At 40.7% G+C, this 22,674-nt stretch overlaps 1 protein-coding gene across 4 annotated transcripts in view; it reads left to right on the top strand.

Moving 5' to 3' along the window:
* KIF1B (kinesin family member 1B) overlaps positions 1–22,674 on the top strand; it is a 151,347-nt gene that overhangs the window by 110,132 nt on the left and 18,541 nt on the right. For all 4 annotated transcript variants that reach the window (XM_055306777.1, XM_055306773.1, XM_055306775.1 and 1 more), the window contains 11 exons: positions 4,818–4,936; positions 6,103–6,188; positions 6,507–6,636; positions 6,815–6,977; positions 10,142–10,232; positions 12,111–12,229; positions 12,884–12,939; positions 15,032–15,140; positions 16,709–16,775; positions 17,630–17,714; positions 20,868–20,973. In XM_055306777.1, the coding sequence (XP_055162752.1) occupies positions 4,818–4,936; positions 6,103–6,188; positions 6,507–6,636; positions 6,815–6,977; positions 10,142–10,232; positions 12,111–12,229; positions 12,884–12,939; positions 15,032–15,140; positions 16,709–16,775; positions 17,630–17,714; positions 20,868–20,973 (1,131 nt within the window). The remainder of the gene's footprint in view (positions 1–4,817; positions 4,937–6,102; positions 6,189–6,506; positions 6,637–6,814; positions 6,978–10,141; positions 10,233–12,110; positions 12,230–12,883; positions 12,940–15,031; positions 15,141–16,708; positions 16,776–17,629; positions 17,715–20,867; positions 20,974–22,674) is intronic.

Genomic DNA, 22,674 nt, shown 5'->3' with positions numbered 1-22,674 from the left:
AATCTTAAAAAATAAGTAAATATAAAGGAGTAGTGTTAGGTTTATTTTTTGTTTACTTTGAGTCAAGAAAAGAATCAGGAACATGAAGTTTGCTTTTGTCTGGAATGGATGCCTTTCTTTGGCCAGTTTCACTGAGCCTGTCTGTAGATCTTTGGCTTCTGCCTGAATTTTACCTATAGGTTTTATAACGATGAATCTCATGAAATTATCTATTGACACCATCAACAATGGATATTTGTTCAGCACTACATGAAACTGCTTTGTGTTAAGTTTGGTTTTCCAAACTGAGGCCTTGTCTCTGACCCCATCTGTCAGTGATGCAGAGCTCTCACGCACATGCTCCTCATACTGGAGTCTTTGTCTGCACCCAGTCTTCATGCTGAAGTAATTTTATTACAAATTCAACAGTGCAGCACTCACTGAATTAACAAAAAGTATGTCCAGGTTTTAAGGTATGCAATTTATTCTTTAAACAGGGCATTTGAACCACATACTGCTAAGTCCTTTAAAAATAAGGAACTATGCCAGTGTTAAATGGATAAGCACCAGTTCTCTAAAAATTGAAGTGCAGCAAGTGTCCAGACTCAGTAGGGAGGTAAGATTCTAGAACTGGGCTTGAGTGTGATGTTGGTCACCTGGCAAGGACTAACTACTGTAGCATAGGATCGCTATTGTGGAAGGAGAGAAAGACAAGTTTTCTGGTAGACATGAAAGCCTCAATTATGATCATGGGTCATGAGTAATTTAATATTAGACAGTCTCAGGATTTTATGATAGTGGAGGGGCATCTATTCAGTTTTTCCATGAATAAACATTAAGGGATTATGTAGCCATGAATATTATTTTCTACTGGTGTATTGCCAGGAATAGATGCTTAGAATTTTGGAGAAGCTGATTTGTATTAAAACCAAGAAAAGTAGTTCTTTGTACAAATAATAGGACCATAGTGCTTTTTAAAACTTTTATAGCTGTGTGTGTTCTAAAAGGATTGGAAATTAGAACCAAGTTTCTATTCATAAACTGCTTGATCCTGGTGCCAGTTGTGCAGCTTCTGATGCCACTCTTTTGCCGCTCATTTCACACAGGAAGAAATATGTAGCTACCTCTTACATGGCACGTAGGGAAGAATACTGACGCTAAGAGAAGTCTGAGGTGTAAGGTAGGCTTAACTTAAACTGAGGCCTCTTGGGTTCTCAAGTATAAATGAGGAGTTAGGTAGGAAAACAAAGAGCCTTAAGATCTTTTTTATCTTTCAGATTCTGTCATCCACACTAGCAAAGTAAATATCCTAGTTAAGAGTTTTGCTCCAAAGCATTTGTATTTTGAGTCACTTGTATGGAGAACTCAAGTCAGAATCCCGCTTAATATGGATATTCACTGGCTTAAAATATATGCATTATTTTCTCTATATTTTTTTCATCTTAATCAAATCAGATTTAAGTGTAGGTATAAAGCAATCAGCTCTGCCTTGATTATCAAGTAATTTGCATGTGTTTGGCTTCCCAGGTTCTAAAACTAACTTTACTTTTCCAGGAAGAGGTTAGTGGAGGAGGTGAAATCATGGCCATCCATAAAGTGAAAGATAGCTCTTTACTTTCACTCTTAACTACATTTCTCATCTGCAATCAAAATTGAGTGGTAACTGCAAAAGAAGTAACTTCTTTCCTGTTTTTGTGATTTTCACAGGATTGGATTTCCCATATTGGCTCATAATTGCAAATATAATTCACTTGTAAAATTTTCTAGTTTCTTGTGAAATTCCATTTGTAGATTTTGTTTCTTTGCTTTGGCTGCCTCTGGTGAATTTTTGTATGAAAATGAAAAGAGCTTGTCCCTTTAGCTGTTCTCTTATGGCATGCTGGGATGTTATGAACCATCCATCATAATTTGGGATTAATTGTAAAATGTTTAAGCTAGTCTTCTGGGATCAAAGGGGGCAAAAGATGGTTATCCTGATACTGAAGTCTGAACTGACATTGTTTTCTGTAACTAGAACCATAATTATGCTAATCTGTCTTATCTTTATGTTGACAAAATTTGTTTCCCTTTTTGATGTAACTTCACAGAACTTATGCTAATATACCCTTTACATCTTCCCCTCTCTCATCCCTGTTCTCCTTCAGTCTGCTAGGTCAAAGTATAAGGACTCTCAAGAATGCAGAGTATTTATAAAAATTCCAGCTTAAAAAACTTCAGAGGAGAACATCTACAACATTGACTTTGGGCTAAGGACTGTCTTCTGAAAATAGGACAGGGAGAGCTGTTTAGTACTTGTTCAGTTGTGTAGCTACCGTGCCAGTGACCCTGCCACTGCTGTAGAATTACAGAAGTCTCTTTTCCAAAAAGGGAAATACACAAGAATACTTTCTGTTCTTTCACCTTTGGAAGAGCCATTGCCATAGGTAGAAGGGTGATTCTTGTCTTTAATATGTGATCAAACAGTACTTTGTTGTAATGCATGTGTGAACATGATATGCAGTGCCTTTAAGTGGGAAGATTTTTGAAAATTAAAAACAGGGGTTCCTGGTGTAAGTCTAAAAACAACTGTACCGGGATCCCTGGGTGGCGCAGCGGTTTGGCGCCTGCCTTTGGCCCAGGGCGCGATCCTGGAGACCCGGGATCGAATCCCACATCAGGCTCCCAGTGCATGGAGCCTGCTTCTCCCTCTGCCTATGTCTCTGCCTCTCTCTCTCTCTCTCTCTCTGTGACTATCATAAATAAATAAAAATTTAAAAAAAAAATTTAAAAAAAAAAAAAATAAAAAAAATAAAAACAACTGTACCAATTAAGTATAGTTAGGAACCTAAACATGTTCTATATATAGTTAACAGCCATCTTGAGGTTAGCTTAGAAAAATCAACCTAGTATATAAGTTGGATGGCTTTGCTTCTCTACCTCTGGTGTAACCCATTTTTCTGGAAAATGTTCCACTTCTACTTAAAGATAGAGGACAAATAGCATTTTCTATTCATGTATGTACATAGCTGTTCAGTCATATCGATTAAATGTTGAGGGTACTTAATAAATAAACCAGACCCTCTGTAGACAGTGGCAAGCAAAATCAGACATGATTCCTGGTCTCACAGGTTTACAGTCTGGTGGGTGAGACAGACAAATTAAACAATGACATAAATAAATGTAAATCATAGCAGTGATAGAATCATGTGTGTTACTGAGATCCCTTAATACTGGGGGAACCTGTCCTAAGAGTGGTGTTCAGAATAAGATCTACAGATGTGAAACCAAAGGCTGAGTTCAGAGAGGACTCCAGGCAAAGGACAAGTATGTGTGGTGACTCTGTAATGGCAAGGGGCATTGAAAGTGAGCAAGTGAGGTTGGAATGCCATTAAGAGACAAAGGTAGTCTGTATGGTGCTGACTTTGGAAGCAAAGCAATCCATTAGGTACTGTATGCCAAATTCTTAGTCTTTATTTAAAGTCTGTCACAGTAGCTTATATCTGAGTCTTGTTTGCAGTCCTTTTTAAAATACTTTTCATTTTTAAATTTTTATACAACAAAGCTTTAATCCTCCGTTTTTTAGCATTTCCTTCCCCACCTTTGGAGCAGACTGAAAGGGAAGTAGACTTCATTTGATCTGATTCAGTGTTTTACTTACAGTTTTTTTTTTTTGTTACACTTTTCATTCACATTTCATTTATGCTCTTAAAGTTTTATTAACATGTGTTTTTCTGCGGTGTATTTTGTCTATTTTCAGTATTTTTTTTCATTACTTTGAGTTGAAATCCCACAAATCCACCCATCTTCCATTTCTCTTTGTTTCAATGTAGATTCAAGCGGGAAAAGAAGCAGACAATATATGTGTCGTGTTCAGTTATGTTTGATTTCTTGGTGCAAATGTTTACTCTTTGTCTTGCCTTTTGTTCAAAGATCAGCATATACCCAGTGGGAAGACAGGAGTAACAGTAGGAACTAGATTCTGTATCATATCCACTAACTGAAATGAACACATCTCAGCTTTGTGATTGCATTTTTATTGTTTAAAAAAAAAAGGCTACAAAATAAAGTAAAAAGAGTACAAACGTGATGGGACTCTGCTATCCTGTTTGAAATAGATGATAGGTCTGTAACTTCCCTTTTGTGTTTCCATTTCTGAGTTACGTTTAGTAGGACTCCAGGAGCAAAAGCAGTTCTTAAGGGATGAGCTGTCTTCTCCCTGGACATTTGCCTCAGGGTCCAACCAGAGTCTCCTAGAAGCTTGCTACTCAGAACTCAGAAACTTCTGGCTGTGAAGCTTCTCCGTTCAAGTGTGTCAGCCACCTGCCTGAAAACAATAGTTATTTCCTGGAGCATTTCCATAATGCTGTGATTTGGAATCTATTTTAAAATTACTAATTGTATTTTAGTCACATTTCCCTGCCTCTTTTTGTCTCCTGACTTCTGTTTTACCTCTTGGGAGAAACAAAACAAAACACCTTTATAATTCCTTATGTTAAAAGGTTAAGCTCTTCAATGGATTCCCTTTTCTGTACCCCTAGCAGGATCCATAGGGCAGTTATCTTGAAAGTCTACTTCCAACTGTTACTCTTCTACCTACACTAGTCTTTTTAACTAGTCATTTTTATAGGGAGTAGTTTGGTATAAGTTGGTCTTTGTCAACTGCTTTACTAAGCATTTGCATTTCTTTCTGTATTATCTGTGCTGAAAAAGCCAATGGGAGGCAGTCTGGTAGTACAGAACAGAAAGGTGACCTTAAAACAGGGCCCAGAAGTCCTGAAGATATTCTTGGTAAATCTGAAAACCCATCTTTTTTTGTCTGTGGGGTGCTCAGATGTTTGTCTCCTGGTTTCTGTCTCTAGGGCATTTGTTTACCTGAGCAACCTGCTGTATCCTGTGCCCCTGATTCATAGGGTGGCCATTGTCAGTGAGAAAGGTGAAGTGCGGGGATTTCTGCGTGTGGCTGTGCAGGCCATTGCAGGTAGGTGACCATCTTCTGGGGTGAGAGCTGCAGAGTCTTTGCCTATAGACAAAGCAGGCCAGTTCTGTATGGGCCATACTTCGGTTGCATGATTCCTTGTCTGTCTTAGAGAAAGCTTTTATTGCTTCCTTTTAGTTATTCTCCAGTATCATAAATAGGTTGTTTAGTCTGGGCCACAGCTATTTTACAGTAATGGGATGAAGGAATTTCCTTTAACATAAGGAAAAACTCAGGCAGCCCTGGTGGCGCAGCGGTTTAGCGCTGCCTGCAGCCCAGAGTGTGATCCTGGAGACTCAGGATCGAGTCCCACGTCGGGCTCCCTGCATGGAGCCTGCTTCTCCCTCTGCCTGTGTCTCTGCCTCCTTCTCTCTCTCTGTGTGTCTCTCATGAATAAATAAATAAAATCTTAAAAAAAAAATAAGGAAAAACTCTTGGATTAACTTTATAAAAGTCATTTATAAAACTGCTTCAAGAAGTAACAAAGAAAAAAAAAAAGAAGTAACAAAGTATGTTCCAGACTTTTTCTTGCTTAATCTTCTCTCCCAGTACTTGTACCAGACATTTCTGTCCTTTGATTATTTTGCTGTGAATGGATCAAGATTCTGATATTTTATACTTCTCCATGATTCAGCCTACATTCTGAGGAAAGAATGTGGCCATTTCCTATGATTTTTCTCTTTTAATTTCCAAATGCTATGGGGTGTGGAGTGACCTTTCAGCTTTTCTCTGTGAAACTCTGTGGCACAGTCACCAGGGTTGAGTTTGTGAAAGTTTCTGCAAGTACAGTCTAATACCTTCAAATATTTTTTGGGTGATATTGAACATCATCTTGCCAAGTGAAGGATCAGTGTTTCTAGGCATGCATGACATTTGAACAATATCAAGAATAAAACTGATTCTTTGTTAATTAGTCTCATTAAGCTAACTAAGCAGGTTGGTAAATTTACTTAAACAGAGTTGGAAGCAGCTTCTGTGACTCTACTGCTTCCAGCTTTTTCTTTCTTTCATACACAAAAGATTGTTCTTTACCATCTCGTTTTATTAAAGTCCTCAAACTCAAAGACTTTGCCACTTTCCTGTTTATTTTCTAATCCAGCAAGAGCCATTCTCTGACTCTTATGTAGTTTCATTTGATCCTTCCTTCTTGTTGTTGTTTTTCTACTTAGCGGATGAAGAAGCTCCTGATTATGGCTCTGGAATTCGACAATCGGGAACAGCTAAAATATCTTTTGATAACGAGTATTTTAATCAGGTGAGAAGCCTTCCAGGAAGAGAAAAACTCATAGAAGGAAAAGGTAGAAGACAGGTTTATAAGGAAGACGTTCACTGGAAAACATAACCTAGAACTACAAAAGATAGGTAACCACAGACTTGTTCTGTAGAACATGGGACGTGTCTTAACAATCACAGAGGTAAAGGTATTTATACTTTATTGCCTTATCTCAGGAAGTTCTTAATCTACATAGTTTTCCAGTCACTGATACTTGTTGGGCAAATAGACATTAAGGAGATTGGGGGGAATACGTTGTTGTGCTACTTGATCATACCCCTGCTCCTGCCTTGTTTTCAGAATGACTTTTCATCAGTTGCAATGACTCGTTCTGGTCTGTCCTTGGAGGAGCTGAGGATCGTGGAAGGACAGGGTCAGAGTTCTGAGGTCATCACTCCTCCAGAGGAAATCAATCGAATGAATGACTTGGGTACGTAGACAGTTTACCATGATGGGGACATTTTAAAAGAGGACCAAACAATGAGCACTGTCAAGGGAAATAGTTGCTTTCATTGACTAGGAATGAAAAGAATTCCCTTTTCTCTCCTTTTTGAAAGGTGATCTGTGCATTATTTGAACCATATGTGTGTTCATTTGGCCCTCCTTAGATTTGAAGTCAGGCACTTTGCTGGATGGTAAGATGGTCATGGAAGGGTTTTCAGAAGAGGTCGGCAACCACCTGAAACTGGGCAGTGCCTTCACTTTCCGGGTAACTGTGCTGCAGGCCAGTGGGATCCTCCCTGAGTACGCCGATATCTTCTGCCAATTCAAGTAAGCCTTAGCACCTTTACTCTGCCTTTGTGCAACACGGAGTGCTTTACATATGTGAGGGGTTAACAGTCTCAAGAGGTAAACAACTACCAATTTCTGAAATAAAACACTTTTTTCACGCCAGGAGGGAGTCAGAACCAGAAACCTAGAATGGTGTCAAATAGAGTTCACTGTGGGGAGGAGTGTGAGGGGGCATCCTGCCTGCTAAGAGGGTTCCACTGTGGCCTGGGCCCCTCTGTTGGAGTTACAGGATCTGATAGAGATTGGCCTATCAGTCTTTTTAATGCTCTTCCTGGGGAAATATCTTACTGATAAACAGGTCTGAAGACCATGAGTTGTCCAGCCACCAGTTATGCTGGTTCAGTATTTGGGGAAAAGAAAACTTGTGTGATATAAAGGACAGTAAAATTGCACATCAACTGAAGAATAACTAGTTATGTAAAGAAGATGTGACAGGTTTCATTCCTTATCCACTTACAAGCTCTTTCTATACTATAACCCTCTGGAACCCTAGAGTTTTTCTTCTTATGACCCTATCCTTGGAAAACACTTCATCAACACCTCCAAACATCAGTGTATCTTTTCAGTACTTGTGAAAGGCCACAGTATAAGAGAGTGGTGTCTCATTCACCCCATTCCTAAAGTCCACAGTTGGCCCCAGGGGGCCACCAGGTTGCTGCTCTGGAGTTCTGTTAGCCCTCTTCCTCAGAATCTGCCTCGGCCTTCCTAGGGGTCCTAATGCATTTGGCAAAGCACTGCCTTTATGGAGATTATAGCCAAGTCCCAAATCAAATGTGATTACTGCACAGTAAGTCACTAATATCATTTGCTATAACTCACAGTTGTTGTTGTTGTTGTTGTAAGTATTATCTATCCAGTGTTGATTTTGCCCATTAAGAGTGTTTTCACTAGCAGCCCTAAATTAACATGGGATGGAGTTGGCTAGATGATTCAGTTGCTTTGAGCTTTCATTAGTATACTAGTTAGGCAACTGAAATATGTTTTTTAAAGATTTTGTTAATTTGGGGCAGCCCGGGTGGCACAGCGGATTAGCACTGCCTTCAGCCCGGGGCGTGATCCTAGAGACCCAGGATCGAGTCCCTCTTCGGGCTCCCTGCATGGAGCCTGCTTCTCCCTCTGTCTCTGTCTCTGTCTCTGTCTCTCTCTCTCTCTCCTGTGTATTCTCTCTCTCTTTTTTTTTTAAGATTTTATTTATTCATGAGAGACAGAGAGAGAGAGGCACAGACACAGGCAGAGGGAGAGGCAAGCTCCATGCAGGGAGCCTGATGTGGGACTCGAGCCCGGGACCCAGGGTCACGCCCTGGGCCGAAGGCAGGCGCTTAACCGCTGAGCCACCCAGGGATCCCTCTCTCTGTGTATTCTCATGAAGAAATAAATAAAATCTTAAAAAAAAAAGAAAAGATTTTATTAATTTATTTTTTCAGAGAGAGAGCGTGCACCAACACACAAGCTGGGGGGGTGGGCGGTTGCAGAGGCAGGGCGAGAAGCAGATCCCCTCACTGGAGCCCGATGCATGTAGGGCTCAATCCCAGGACCCTGAGATCCTGACCTGAGCTAAAGGCAGCCACTTAAATCAGCTGAGCCACCCAGGCTCCCACTGAGCAGGGAGCCTGCTTCTCCCTCTCCCTTTACCCCTCCCTCCTACTCATGTGCTCTCTCTCTCTCAAATAAATAAATAAAATCATTATTAAAAAAAAAAGTGCAAGAAGGAGAGAGAAGGGGTAAGGAGAAGAGTGAGAAGAAAGCAAATAGAAAAAGGTACATGTAATATGTACTGCTTCAGTGCTAGCAACATGTGGCATCTGGGCTAGGGAATGTGGGACAAAATACACTACTATCCTCAGATTCAGTGAACTGATTTGGAAGATGGTTCATAATCCTGGTTTCTCTACCCTCTTCAAAGTATTCCCTTTTTCCTCCTTTTTTCTTGTGGATGTGGGATGACTTTCTGATGGGTATTTCTGTTTGGGAGTAAATCTTTGGATTCGGTATCCTTTAATTCTCTACTTCTGTATATTTCAGAGTAATAGGGAGGGAGAAAAACTCACTGTGAGAATAAATAAACATAGTTTGTTGCTTCACAAATATTTCAGGAGATCTATATCTAGAGCACTATAGGAGATACTTGCTGTCTTTCAGGGAGACAGGCATATAAATACATTATTACAAAGAATGAAATCATTGCTATTGAAGAAAAATGGGTCCCTAGTGCTATGGGAAACACAAGTGTTTGGGTGAGTTGGGGAAGACTTCCTGGAAGAGATGACATTTAAATCTAATCTTTGATGCGACTCCCAGGTGACACAGCGATTTAGCGCCTGCCTTTGGCCCAGGGCGTGATCCTTGAAACCCGGATCGAGTCCTACATCGGGCTTCCTGCATGGAGCCTGCTTCTCCCTCTGCCTGTGTTTCTGCCTCTCTCTCTGCCTCTCAAGAATAAATAAATAAAATCTTTTTTAAAAAAATCAATCAATCAATCAATCAATCAATCTTATCTTTGCAGGTTGTCAGACTCCTAGGCAAGACCACCAAACACAGGCTTTAGTACTACCTTGTGGAAGCTTGAATCTGCCAGATCTTTTCTTTTCTTTTTCTTTTTTTTTTTTTTTTGGCTTCTACACAAAATGATTTCATAGTTTTTATGCTTACTAAAAGATGTTCCTACAGAGAAACAGGAATTTACTGAATTCACTCTTGGTTTCTGAGATATTCTTGCAACATGTGTCCACGTAGCTAAGTGGTCAGGGTCAATTAATCTTTCAGTTATTTTTGAAATGAAATCTGAAAGGCTGTCTGAGTGATAATAGAACATATATATTACAAGGAACCACAAATTACTTGGCTCAGTTAAAGACTGTGCTTAAGTAGGCTGCTTCTTTCCAGAGGATCTAAGTCAGGTTCCATTTTTTTGGTGGGTCGGTGGGTTCAGAAGGGGCAGAGGGAGAAAAAGAATCTTAGGCAGTAACCCCCCCACCCCCACAGTGCAGCACTGATTTCACGACCCTGGGGTCATGACCTGAGCTGAAATCAAGAGTTGGATATTTAACCAACTGAGCCACCCAAGCACACCTCCAAGTCAGGTTCTTAAAACAGATCTTGAAACTGTGTAATGCGAAATTCATGTGTTTTATTTTTTTATTCAGCTTTTTGCATCGCCATGATGAAGCGTTCTCCACTGAACCACTCAAAAACAATGGCAGAGGAAGTCCTCTGGGCTTTTATCATGTGCAGAATGTAAGTGACTTGGACGTTTTTGCCAAATGCATTGCAGGTTTGGGGGCTGAGAGGCTGGTGTTAGGCAGTGGTCCTGTGTGGGCGGCCTTTGGCTTTCTCAGCCCTGGAAGGAGGATTATCCAAGCTGCTTTGTGGTGAGAATAGACAATGGAGGGAGTGGCTAGAGGGGTGAGGTAATCCTCTGTGGACTGAGTGGCCAGCCTTCTCTTAGTTACAATGGGCCCCATGAGTGGTGTGGGGGTTGGGCTGCCAATAAAATCTTCCATTAGTTTGAATGTAGTGAGTTGTTTTTAGTGTTTCCTTCCTAGAAAAATAAGTGCATTTAATATGAGTTTTATTAAAGTTAACATACTGTCCTTTAAACTAGAAGATACTTGCATTGCTCAGTTGTAGAAAAAATTAAATTACCCTTTTTAGCTAAATTAAGACTCAGTCTCTTTTCCTTGCTGTTGATACTATGCCGAATCCATTAGTGCCCCTTATAGCTCTTGTTTGTGGAGTAAGACAGCAGGCCTTCCATCTCTTCTAGGAAGGCTCACCCAGACTCTCTGTTCAAAGTCATCATCCTCATCACAATAGCTAACACTCTTTGAGAGCTTATTTCGTGTCAGTCACTGTTCTGAGTGCCTTTTTTGTGTCTTCATTTATTTGATCCTCACCTTTATGCCATAGGCCCTCATAACCCCCATATGACAGCTGAGATAACAGACACAGAGTACTTAAAATCACTCAGTACAGTTCCAGAGCTAGGAAGAGGCAGAGATGGGGTTTAAGCCCAGAGCAGTGTGGCTCTGGTGTCCAGGATCTTCACCATGACATGAAATGCTCTCATTCTCTTGCTAAACATCTTAAGTCTCTAAAGTATGAGCAGAAAGGATAACTCTGAAAATGAGAGAGCAGACACAAAACACTGTTTTCTTTTTTAGTTTTAATTGCATGAATATAAGCATGCATGTATCTGATAAATATTCATTGGGATAGTGTGCACAAGGACTGTGTCTGACACTGTAGGGGAATGATGATGAATGACAGGGGATTATGCCCCCAAAGAGCTTAGGGGAAATAAAATGCATATTTAAACAGCAATAGCACATGATCTTGAAAGATATTCATTAAATGCAAAGGGAATAGAAAGAAGGGAAGGTTATTTCTATTAACGGAAAGATACTTTTAAGTTTCTTTTTCTTTGGGGGGTTGGTGGTTGGATGGAGAAAGGAAGTGGGAAACTTCCTGATGGATATAGTGTAATAAGAAAAGGTAGGTCAGACTTGATATTATACCAGGTACCTGGTCAACAGTCATGTTTTTCTCACTGTTGTTACTATTAAAGCAAGCCCTGAAGTATGGGAATGACTTAGAGGCACAGAGACAGGGGCAGGCCCTCCAGGCAGAGCTATAGCCTGGGCCAGACCTCAGGCACAATGGAGAGAAGCGTAGGCAAGAGGAGCAGCAGGTGAGTTTGTGCCAAAACACTAAGTGTGTGAAGAGCAGCAAGTAGGGCAGATGATGGAGGCTCTTGAAGGCCTAAAGCTTGGTAAAGTTGCCCTAGAATGAAAACCAGGAAGGGACACCTGAGTAGCTCAGTCAGTTGAGTATTCTACTCTGGATCTCAGCTCAGGTCTTAATCTCAAGGTCATGAGTTCAAGCCCGTGTTGGGCTCCAGGCAATGGAACCTACTTAAAAAAGAAAAAGAGAGAGAAAGAAAAGAAAAGAGAAAAGAATGAAAACCAGGGAGGAACCCCTGTCTTGGTATGGGAGGCCTGCGGAGTCAGATACCCAGCACATACTAGGTGCTCAAAAGTGCTAAAACTCTGATTGTAGCAAACATGTGTTATAGTAAATCTGTCCATAATCTAGCTTGGCTTTATTCCTTACTAGATTGCAGTGGAGGTCACTGAATCATTTGTGGACTATATCAAAACCAAGCCGATAGTATTTGAAGTCTTTGGGCATTATCAGCAGCACCCACTTCATCTGCAAGGACAGGAGCTTAACAGGTTTGGACCAGATAAGCAAAGATTCTTGTTGATCTTGTTATTACTGTTATTGCCACTTGCCGGGAAGGAAGAAATCTTTTAAGGGATTCAGATAACTAAAGAACAATTTTCTATGTTACCTGATGTTTCCTCTTAGAAACATCACCACCTTTTTTCTAAGCCACCGAAGCACTAATTATAGGTAGAGCACATTGAATTTTGCCTAGCTGACCTGAAGTACCATCACTTTTGTAGGAAGAAACTTTGAATAGGATAGAAAGTGAGGGGAAAAAAAAAGGATAGAAAGTGAGGTGGTGTAACATGAGGATTGTGTGTAATTCTTCCTCACCATCCAGAACTTAGGAAGCATGAGCACTAAGAGGAGAGAGACAACATCACAGTTGGTGAGGAGAGCAATGATTGTGGCTTTCAGGTGATGGCAAAGTGTCAGTGTTAACAGAAAATTTCTCGTATTCCACTTACTAGCTAGGACCCACAAGGAGACTTTTATTAAAATGTGTGAGCCTCAGTTTCACTGTGGGATTGTGTTTGGTATCTGATATTATGCCTCATCTGAAAGTGCAAATGGTATGTTTCTAGTGGGGATTTAAATGTGCTGTTGATGTCAACATGGGACCCTTTCTCAGCCTTGAACTTTGTTCTCTTCCTTTGCAGCCCTCCTCAGCCATCTCGACGCTTCTTCCCTCCACCCATGCCGCTCTCCAAGCCAGGTGAGCCCTTCTCTCGGTGACATGGCTCTTAATTCTGATGGCTTTTCAGACAGAAATAATTTTCAAATGCCCACTCCACTTCCGTGTATCCATACATATTCCTGTGTCCAGCAGGAACTGTAATTCTTGGTTCTGATTTAAATAAGAAGTAAGAAACAATAGGGTTCCTTCCCTCCCAACTTTCTGGTCTTCTTATTATAGATTTTGATAAACTTCCTGTTCCTAAATCTCGCTGCTTTATATGTAACACCTCCTAACTGTTGGGTGACTGGGCATTTCTTTGCATCTCAGATGTATTCTGCGTGTTCATTCATCTTGTTTTGCTTTTTCTTTATTTTCATCCTTTTTCCTCATTGCCCACTTGCCACTTTCCCACCCCACCCTGTATTTCTTCTCCACCTCTGTCATGCTCTCCATCCTGCCTTCAGACCATGAGAGAAAGATTGAACTGGTTCGATTTCTCATATCTGGCTATGTGAATGCGCATGTGTTGGACACGTTTTCTGAGCACGCCAGTGCACTTGCTTCCTCTGCCGTTGCCACCTTCCAGGATGGGGCAGACACAGTGCCGCCTTTTCTCTTTCTTCCAGTTCCCAGCTGCCAGATTGAGCGGGCACCTAAACGAGATGGTTAGTAGCTGACTTAGCTCTGCCTTAGACGTAGAACCATCCTCGGGCTGATCCCAAAGCCTGGCTCTCTGTGTATGAAACACTGGCATTGCTGTTTGCTGCTTGAACCAAATCTAGGGTCTAGCACATTGTCAAGAATACGTTTTCTTCAGAGAGATGTGAGAACACACCTCTACTTGTGCCTCTTTCACATCACCCTAAGCGTGGGGCGCCTTATGTTTGTTCATTTGGATTCTTTGCAATGGTATCTTTAAAGATTTTTTTCTTTTAAGGCTTCTGATTTTGCTTTTTGGCCCTCAGATGACTGCCAGAATCAGTGGCACCACTTTTTTCTTGACTAACAGCACCAAATCATGTGAAATTCAGCTGGAGTGAATAGAGCAGATAGGCTGACATTTGACAGTACTGTATGAGTCGTAAGGCCCCTTTAGATACTTTGTGTCAGTGGGTCATCATGATAACCTTTTCAAGATAACAGGCTAAATATTATGATCTATATTTTAAAGATGAAGAGACAGACTTCCAGAGATGAAATGACTTAACCAAAGCCACATAATAGTTAGCAGTTGAACAATATTAGATCCTAAGTCACTGGACTCTCACTCCAGTGCTCCCAGGTTCTGAACAGAGAATGCTCTATGTATTGTCAGATTTTAGAAATTCTGTGTAGTGTTCCAAAATACCTACTATGTAGAATCTGGAATTCTTACAGATAACTGCATTTCTGGCTAATTTATTTTACCAGGACAGTTAAGTATATGGAATTTAAATGTGAAGAAAATATGTAACATGAGATCATATTTTATAGAATCCTGTACCTACATATTAGACCAGTGGTTCCTAAACTTATGTGCACATTAGAATCACCTGGAGGGGTTTCAGTCCCTCTCAGAGGACTGGATCCCACCTCTAGAGATTGTGATTTAATTGCCTGGGCTTTGCTTTAAGATCCCCAGGCAACTCCCAAGTGCAGGGAGGTTTGGGAACCACTGGGCTGGAGCATGGGTCTTCTCTCATGTCCTCCATCCTTGAGGAGACCCTGGGGGGCGGGGGGGGGACGACACACTTTATTTACCCACATTGTTTCTTCCACATTATTTCCATGCTCAGTATGCCACAGAATAGGAGAGTCTAAGGAAGGTTTCTGAATGGTTTTATGCAGAGTAAATGTGCTCACAGTAAATGTGCTCACATTTTGTGCACATTTACTCTGCACAAAACCTGTTTTCTTATCAATAGATACTGTTTGCTGATAAGGAGAAAGATGTCGATTCTCCATTTTCCCCGGTTCTCTGAATCTAGAGATGCTAGTATTATTGATGGCGATGTTTATCTGGGTCTTCTACATTGAAATCTAGCCTTGACTCTTGTTGCCTTTCCTAAGTGTATCCTTGAAGAAAAGCTTATACTTTTTCTAAGTAGACTTGGACCAGATTTTGACATTTTCTAAAACCTTTTACAAGTTCCAGCCACCAAGTTAAACACCATGAGCAAAACCAGCCTCGGCCAGAGCATGAGCAAGTATGATCTTCTGGTTTGGTTTGAGATCAGTGAACTGGAGCCTACAGGAGAGTAAGTCCAGCCTTCTAAATTTTTAAACAGGGATCCCTGGGTGGCGCAGCGGTTTTGCGCCTGCCTTTGGCCCAGGGCGCGATCCTGGAGACCCGGGATCAGATCCCACGTCGGGCTCCTGGTGCATGGAGCCTGCTTCTCCCTCTGCCTGTGTCTCTGCCTCTCTCTCTCTCTCTCTCTCTCTCTCTCTCTCTCTCTCTCATAAATAAATAAATAAATAAATAAATAAATAAATAAATAAATAAATGAAAATTTTTAAGCAAAGGCAAAGTTTTTCAGAACTAGAAAATGTAATTTTGAGTCTCTCTTTTCATATTCAGATTAAAGAATCATTGATACTGTTGAATTCCAGTTTTGAATTGAATTTTTGGTGGTATTGCTATTATTCTTTGAATTAGATGTTTGTCAAAGAAGTGACTGTCCAGAATAATAATTTGCCTTGTTAGCAGCAACAAGAACATGGAGACTGGCACTTTGTACGAAGAAAGAAAACTTACATAGTGGGTTTTATCAGCAGCAAAGCAAAAAGGATCAGAAGTATATTGTACATAATATAGTCAAAACTTACCTTAATAATCTCAGTGAGAGGATTGGGGGTAGAATGTTTCTTTAGACCAGGGTTTTTCAACCTTGGCACTGTTTTGGGCTGGATAACCCTTTGTCTTGGGGGGCTGTCCTGTGCACTCTAAGATATTTAGTGGCATCCCTGGCCTCTACCCTCAGGATGCCAATAGCACCTCCCCTCCAGTGTGACAACCAAAAATGTCTTCGACATTGCAGATCACCCCCAGTTGAGGATTATTAACCTAGATCAAAATAATCAACATCAGCTTACTTTCTCTGTGTGAGCTGTGTTAGAGTAAGAGGTGAATGTAATTGTTGTTCAGAGTTGTCTCTAAAAATGCGCTTGGCAAAACACAAAAAAGATCCTGTTCCAAAACAGAGGCAAGGGGCTTTGTCAGTTAATATAAAGGGTAGGCAATAAATATTATCCTAATGATCCTCAGCATGCTGAGTACCGCCATCATGATCATCTCCATGGAACATTTTCTGAGTTCCTACTGTGTATGAGAGTATAATTCTATCAGTTCTGTATTTAATTGTCAATAGTGACATTGCTTTAAGAAATTGTACTTTCTGTAGACAGATCTATAATGTGATTATAACTTCCATTTGAGGGAGACCACAATAATGTGTCTACTGCTGAGTTCATTCCTTTCTGATTCTTAAAAACTACCTAAAATCTGAAATGATCCCTTTCTTCTCTCTTGACACTTGTTGCAGTTGTGCATTATTTATGGAATATGTGTTATACAAGAGAATGGGATGGAGCCAAAAGATATTGCTGTGCTGTGAGCACTTTGGTCTAGTGAGGGTGATATGACATTGATAAGCGAAAAGGTTCATTAAATGGAAATGACTGTGTGATGAAGTGCCCAGATGGTGAGGAAGACAGGAGAAACAGAGACCATGTGGGCTGTAGCAACAGGGAGGACCTTACAGATGAGGTGGCACTCAGTGCAAGCATCCCATCTAACTGCTTTCTCATGCCATTTCTATTCTTATAGGTACATCCCGGCTGTGGTTGACCACACAGCAGGCTTGCCCTGCCAGGGGACATTTTTGCTTCACCAGGTACTAACCAGGGAACCAGAAAGGGCCTGGGAGAGGACCAACACAGAACTCTTTCTGTTTCTCTGCTTTTCCTCTCTATTTTAAGTAGATTTGGGAATTGAAAAGACATTGTCATTCTTTTTTGTTTTTTTTTTTTTTTTGTATGTTTGTTTTTTTCTCAGACCTTGGCTTATATTATACCCTTGCTTATATATATAAATATATTTTAGAAGACCTATTTTGAAAAAGACTTTGTTTTTTTCAATTACTATAATTCATGCAGCTCCTATGTCATTTTATACAATTTTATTTTCTTGTATACGGTTTTCATGTTTGGAAACTGCTTAAAAGTTCTTAATAGTGTTAGAAGTTGGAAGTTACAATGGACTAAATATCTAGGCATGAAATGTAGATCCTCCTTTGGTAAATCAAAAGTAGATTTAGTCAGTGCTCAAAAAGGCCTGTCTGGGGTGCCTGGCTGGCTCAGTCAGTGGAGCAGGTGACTCTTGATCTCAGGGTTACTGTAAGTTCAAGCCTCAACGCTGGGTGTAGAGATTACTTAAAAATAAAATCTTAAAAAAAATGCTTATGACCCAGGTGGGCATAGGAGCTGAGGGTTGTATATTATGAGTCACACGATCTGGTCATCTGTTGTTTTTTTTTTTTGGTCATCTGTTCTTAAAGCCATGTTTAGAACCTGGTTCTTCCTCAGCTCCTGATATATCCCTTGGTTTAGAGTAACAGTGGAGACAGCATTTCCCCCTCTCTCCACATCTCTCCTCTTACCCAATCCTGTATCATGCAACCCAGAAAACAACACACAAGAGGAAATCATAGATTATCCCACTAAACTGCAACCCTCCTCCATTATGTAGGGCATCCAGCGAAGGATCACAGTGACCATTATCCATGAGAAGGGGAGTGAACTCCATTGGAAAGATGTTCGTGAGCTAGTGGTAGGTGAGTACATTCCATTAGCCGAGGATGCAGCCAGGCTTTTTAGAGGAACATGGGGAATATGTGGAAAGAGTACTGGAGAACACAGAGTATGGAGAATATGTGGCCTTGAGTTTGAAACTACTCTTATTTCTCAGCCTCCATCATTAGGAATATATTATTCAACCAGCCATTATTTTACTCAGTTACTGTGGGAATGGTTCTAGAGGCTCTGAAAAGGCATAAGAAAAGTTTCTGCTCATTGTGAATTTGAATTTTCATTGAGGAAACAATGTATGTACGTTTAAAACAGTTTGGGGTGCCTGACTGGCTCAGGCGGTAGAGCATGCAATCTTCATCTCAGTGTCATGAGTTCAAGCCTCACACTGGGTGTAGAGAGCACTTAGATAAATAAATAAACTTTTTAAAAAATAACAAATAAGCAGTTTGATTAGTACGTGCCAAAATGAGAACAAGTGAGAAATATCTGTACTGAGAATTAACAACAGAAAGGATCCAGAGGGTCTGAATAGATGCAGGAGAAATATGAGAGCATTTTCATGTTTTGTCTTGTTTCCCACACACAGAAACATCTTGAGTAAGAGTGTCCAGAATGTGTCTAGTATGCAAATAGCTAGAAACCCTGCCCGGATCTCATGATGAAGAGAAAAAATTGACTAAACCATATAAGCTTTAGAGTCTAAGGCAGGATTCTGAATCTTTTATTGCCACGAACCCCTTTGGCAGTGGCGAAGCCCTTAGAACTATTTTTTTTATTTTATTTTTTTAGAACTATGTTTTTAAATGTAGAAAACAGGGGCACCGAAAGAAAGAAAGAAAGAAAGAAAGAAAGAAAGAAAGAAAGAAAGAAAGAAAGAGAGAGAAAGAAGGAAAGAAGGAAGGAAGGAAAGAAGAAAAGAAAGAAAACAGGAGCACCTGGGTGGCTCAGTGGTTGAGTATCTGCCTTTGGCTCAGGGCCTGATCCCAGGGTCCTGGGATAGAGTTCCGTATCAGGCTCCCCACAGAGAGGCTGCTTCTCCTGGTGCCTGTGTCTCTGCTTTTCTCTCTGTCTCTCTCATAAATAAAAATAAACAAACAAGGAAATAAAGTATTACTGATCCTTAAACAACATGAGGGTTAGAAGCACAGTTGAATATTCCCTTATAACTTTTGACTCCCCAGAACCTAACTGCTAACAGCCTGTTCACCAGAGCCTTCCCAATAACTTGGTCAGTTAATACATGTTTTATATGTTATATATTATATTCTTAAAGTAAGCTAGAGAAAAGAAAATTTTAAGAAAATAGGGGGCACCTGGATGGCTCAGTAGGTTAAATGTCTGACTCTTGATTTGGGCTGTCATGCAGCCCTAAGAAAGAAATCTGTGTACAAGTGGACCCATGCAGTTCATACCTGTGTTGTTCAAGGGTACATGGGATTACAAAGGGAACCAGTGGTACTGAAATTGCTCAAATACCAAACAAATTTATAATATAAACTGTTCTTTATATTAATGCATTAAGTGCATTAAAGAAGCAGTGGGTCAAATTTTATCAGAGTGGGATGAATGTCAGGATATTTTATCTCAGTATGATGTGAAAACTTCTATAATTTCTACTGGAGACAGTCACGGGTATTGCTGATTTTCCTGTGGATTGTCCCCTCCCTTCGTAATTGAAGGAAGTGCCAAATTTCAGTCAGAGGTTTGTGAAAATAAAGTTGTATTTTTTTTTAGCTCACAGACCTCCTGAATTCTATACATAGATCCTTTGAGTATCTGTGAACCAGATTAAGAACCTGTGGGGGCGGTGGTGGGAACTAGATGGTGCAATTGGTTAAGTGTCTGCCTTCAGCTTAGGCCATGATCCCAGAGTTCTGGGATCGAGCCCCACGTTGAGCTACCTGTTCAGTGGGGAGTCTGCTTCTCCCTCTCCCCTTGCTTATTCTCATTCTCCCTCTCAAATAAATAAATAAATAAAATATTTTTTTAAAAAGTTTCAAAAGAATCCCTAGAAGGAAGATTATACTCTCTTCTATCAAGGGCAGTGGTTTTCAAACTTTATTTTTTTAATTGTATTTATTTATTTAACAGAGAGAGCACAAGCAGAGGGAGCAGCAGGCAAAGGGAGAGGGAGAAACAGACTCTCTGCTGAGCAGGAAGCCTGATGTGGGGCTCAATCCCAGAACCCTGGGATTATGACCTGATCTGAAGGCAGGTCATAACTGACCGAGCCACCCAGGTGCCATTTTTTAAAAAACAAACACTTATGTAGTACTTATTCTGTGACAAGTACATTCCTGAATGCTCTAAAAATAATAGTTTATTTAATATAGCATAACATAAACATATAACATGTTTGGGATGCCTGGATGGCTCAGTGGTTGAGCGTCTGTCTGCCTTTGGCTCAGGGTGTGATCCCAGGGTTCTGAGATCAAGTCCCACATCAGGCTTCCTTCAAGGAGCCTGCTTCTCCCTTTGCCTTTGTCTCTGCCTCTTTCTCTGTGTCTCTCATGAATAAATTTAAAAAAATATTTAAAAGAACATATAACATGGTTGTAATAATCACGTGAGGGAAGAATTTCCTCACAGATGAGGAAACAAAGGTTCAGAGAGGTTGAACAATGTGTCAGAGCCTCACAGACAAAGCGTTGAAGATGAGGTTGGAACCCAGGCAGTCCAGCTCCACAGGCTGTGCCCTTCACCTCTGTGCTGCACATCCTTTAGGGCTCCCCTAATGGTAATTTGAAAATGGTTGTAGAATTTTGAACAAGAAAGTGATATAATGAAGGCAGTGGCTTAAGGAGATTCTGTAAAGTGAGTGTAGGATGGATTGGAGAGAGGGAGAAGTGAGCAGCCAGGAGACCAGTGAAATGGCCACTGCAGTGTTCCAGACAGGAAGGGGATAACCTTTGTGAGTAGGGGGTGGTGTTGGACAGAAAAGTTGAGGTGAATATGAGAAACTCTTTGAACAGAGAATCAGTCAGGTTTCACAGTTGACTAAATGTGGGAAGTAAGTGGAAGACGACATGGAGAATTGTGGGGGACCACTCAGTGGTTAGCCACATGACCCTTCCAGCACCTGAAGTTACCCAGGTGTAAAAGTCTGTCTTCAGCTTAATGAATTTGTTGTGTTTTTAAGTGTACCCCTGTCCTAGTTTCTTTATTCTTCCTTGTAGGCCGGATCAGAAATAAGGCTGAGGTGGATGAGGCTGCAGTTGATGCCATCCTCTCTCTAAATATCATCTCTGCCAAGTACCTGAAGTCTTCCCACAACTCCAGCAGGTAGGGCCGCTACGTAAGTGCAAGGCATCTGCCCTATGGGGGCTGATTGCTCCACCGTTAAGATTCCTTGTTCACCAGTGACCCCTGCTCAGGTGCAGAAATGCATTCCTTTCTCACTTAGGACATCCTTTTCCTCCCTGCCACCCTGCTCTCCAAAAGTAAATTAAAAAAAAAAAAATTAGAGATAGGTGTATGTGGGTCAGTTACTGTATGGAGTGAAAATGCTCCATCCTGTGTGGAGTTTGAGTAGAATGTAACACAGTCTTAGAGACAGGAACAGAAAAAGAAAATGCAGCATACTACCCAAGGGTTTAAAAGTAGGAATTAATTGTTGCTGAGACTGTTTTCCTGTGAAGGGGTTGCTGTGGAGAAAGGTCTGTTGGTCCTCAGTGTCATGGAAACCTGCCCTCCCAGGTATAGCGAACCCTCTCATGTTCAGCCTATGCTGCTGCCGGCAGAGGTTCCAGGAGTCTCAGTGTTTGCTTTTCATTTACTCATAAAGGTGATAAATTAACATAGGTAAACTCTTCTGAACAAGGTTGTCTGCTATAAATAATGAATTTTATTTTATTTTTAATTTTAAATTTCCCTTAAAATTCCATTTTATAATCAAGTGATGACAGTGCATAAAGTACATAGCCAGTCTGCTTTCCCATGTCCAACTGGAGATAAATTTGCTGGGGCCCTCTTATCTCCCTCTTACTGTGCACAGAGACTTCACTCCTTTATGTGGTAAGGGCTGGGAAGCAGAGGTGGCTGCATGTTCTGATGTTGGCATAGAACCCTGCCTTTGCATTATAGGAGGAATTCCGTATACGTCTGTTCCTGAAGAATGTGCTCACATCTCTGTTGTAAAGAGGGAGAGGAAAAATGAGACAAAAGGAAGAAACAGGATTAAAAGTTTGGGGCAGCCTTAATTTTTTTCCATTGTTTCCTTGTGTTGGAGTTTTGCATAGGAAAGAAAAAAAAAAAGAAAAAGCAAACGTCTGTTTGCTTTTTGCCTGTAGGAGGAGCTGTGAGAGAGAGAGGGAAGGAATATGAGGGTGTACACGTTTGGGAGTGGTAGCAGAGGTAAAGAAGTGTGCTCTGGCCCTTCCTGGTCTATTCCTGGGCAGAATCGTGAACAATCCTGTTTCTCTGAAGACAGCATTAACCCCACATGGTATTTTCTCCAGTTGGATGTTGATGGCAGATATTCAGCTGGCATTCATATTTTCTTTGCAACTATGAGAAATATATTTTAAATTTCTCTAGAATACTCAGCGAAATACACAGAACAATGATGTTTGCTTGAAATGCTTGTTGCCTACATTAAAGTAATCTTCAAAAGTCCTCTGATTCATACCCAGCCACGAGTCAGATGCTTAGGAGATTAATTTGGCTTTTGTTAGAAGGAGCTTATCTTTCACAGTAGAAGTTTAGAGTTAATTAACCAAAAAAATTGGTTAAAGTCAAATATAATAAAAAGATATATACTTTAAATACTTTAAGCTATATAAGCATATTAATTTGTCAAGCTCTTGCTGTAGGGCCAGGGCCTTCCCTTTAATTATAGGCTTAATTATTGTACTTCTGGTTGTCTTTCTTGCAAAATCCTTTAGGGGCAGTTGGGTGGCTTGGTTGGTTAAGTGTCTGCCTTTAGCTCAGGTCATGATCCTGGGGTCCTGGAATTGAGGCCCATATTGGGCTTTCTGCTTAGTG

This window comes from Nyctereutes procyonoides, unplaced genomic scaffold, assembly GCF_905146905.1.
Source record: "Nyctereutes procyonoides isolate TBG_1078 unplaced genomic scaffold, NYPRO_anot_genome, whole genome shotgun sequence".
Lineage (NCBI taxonomy): Eukaryota > Metazoa > Chordata > Mammalia > Carnivora > Canidae > Nyctereutes > Nyctereutes procyonoides.
This window is presented reverse-complemented; position numbering and strand designations above follow the sequence as displayed.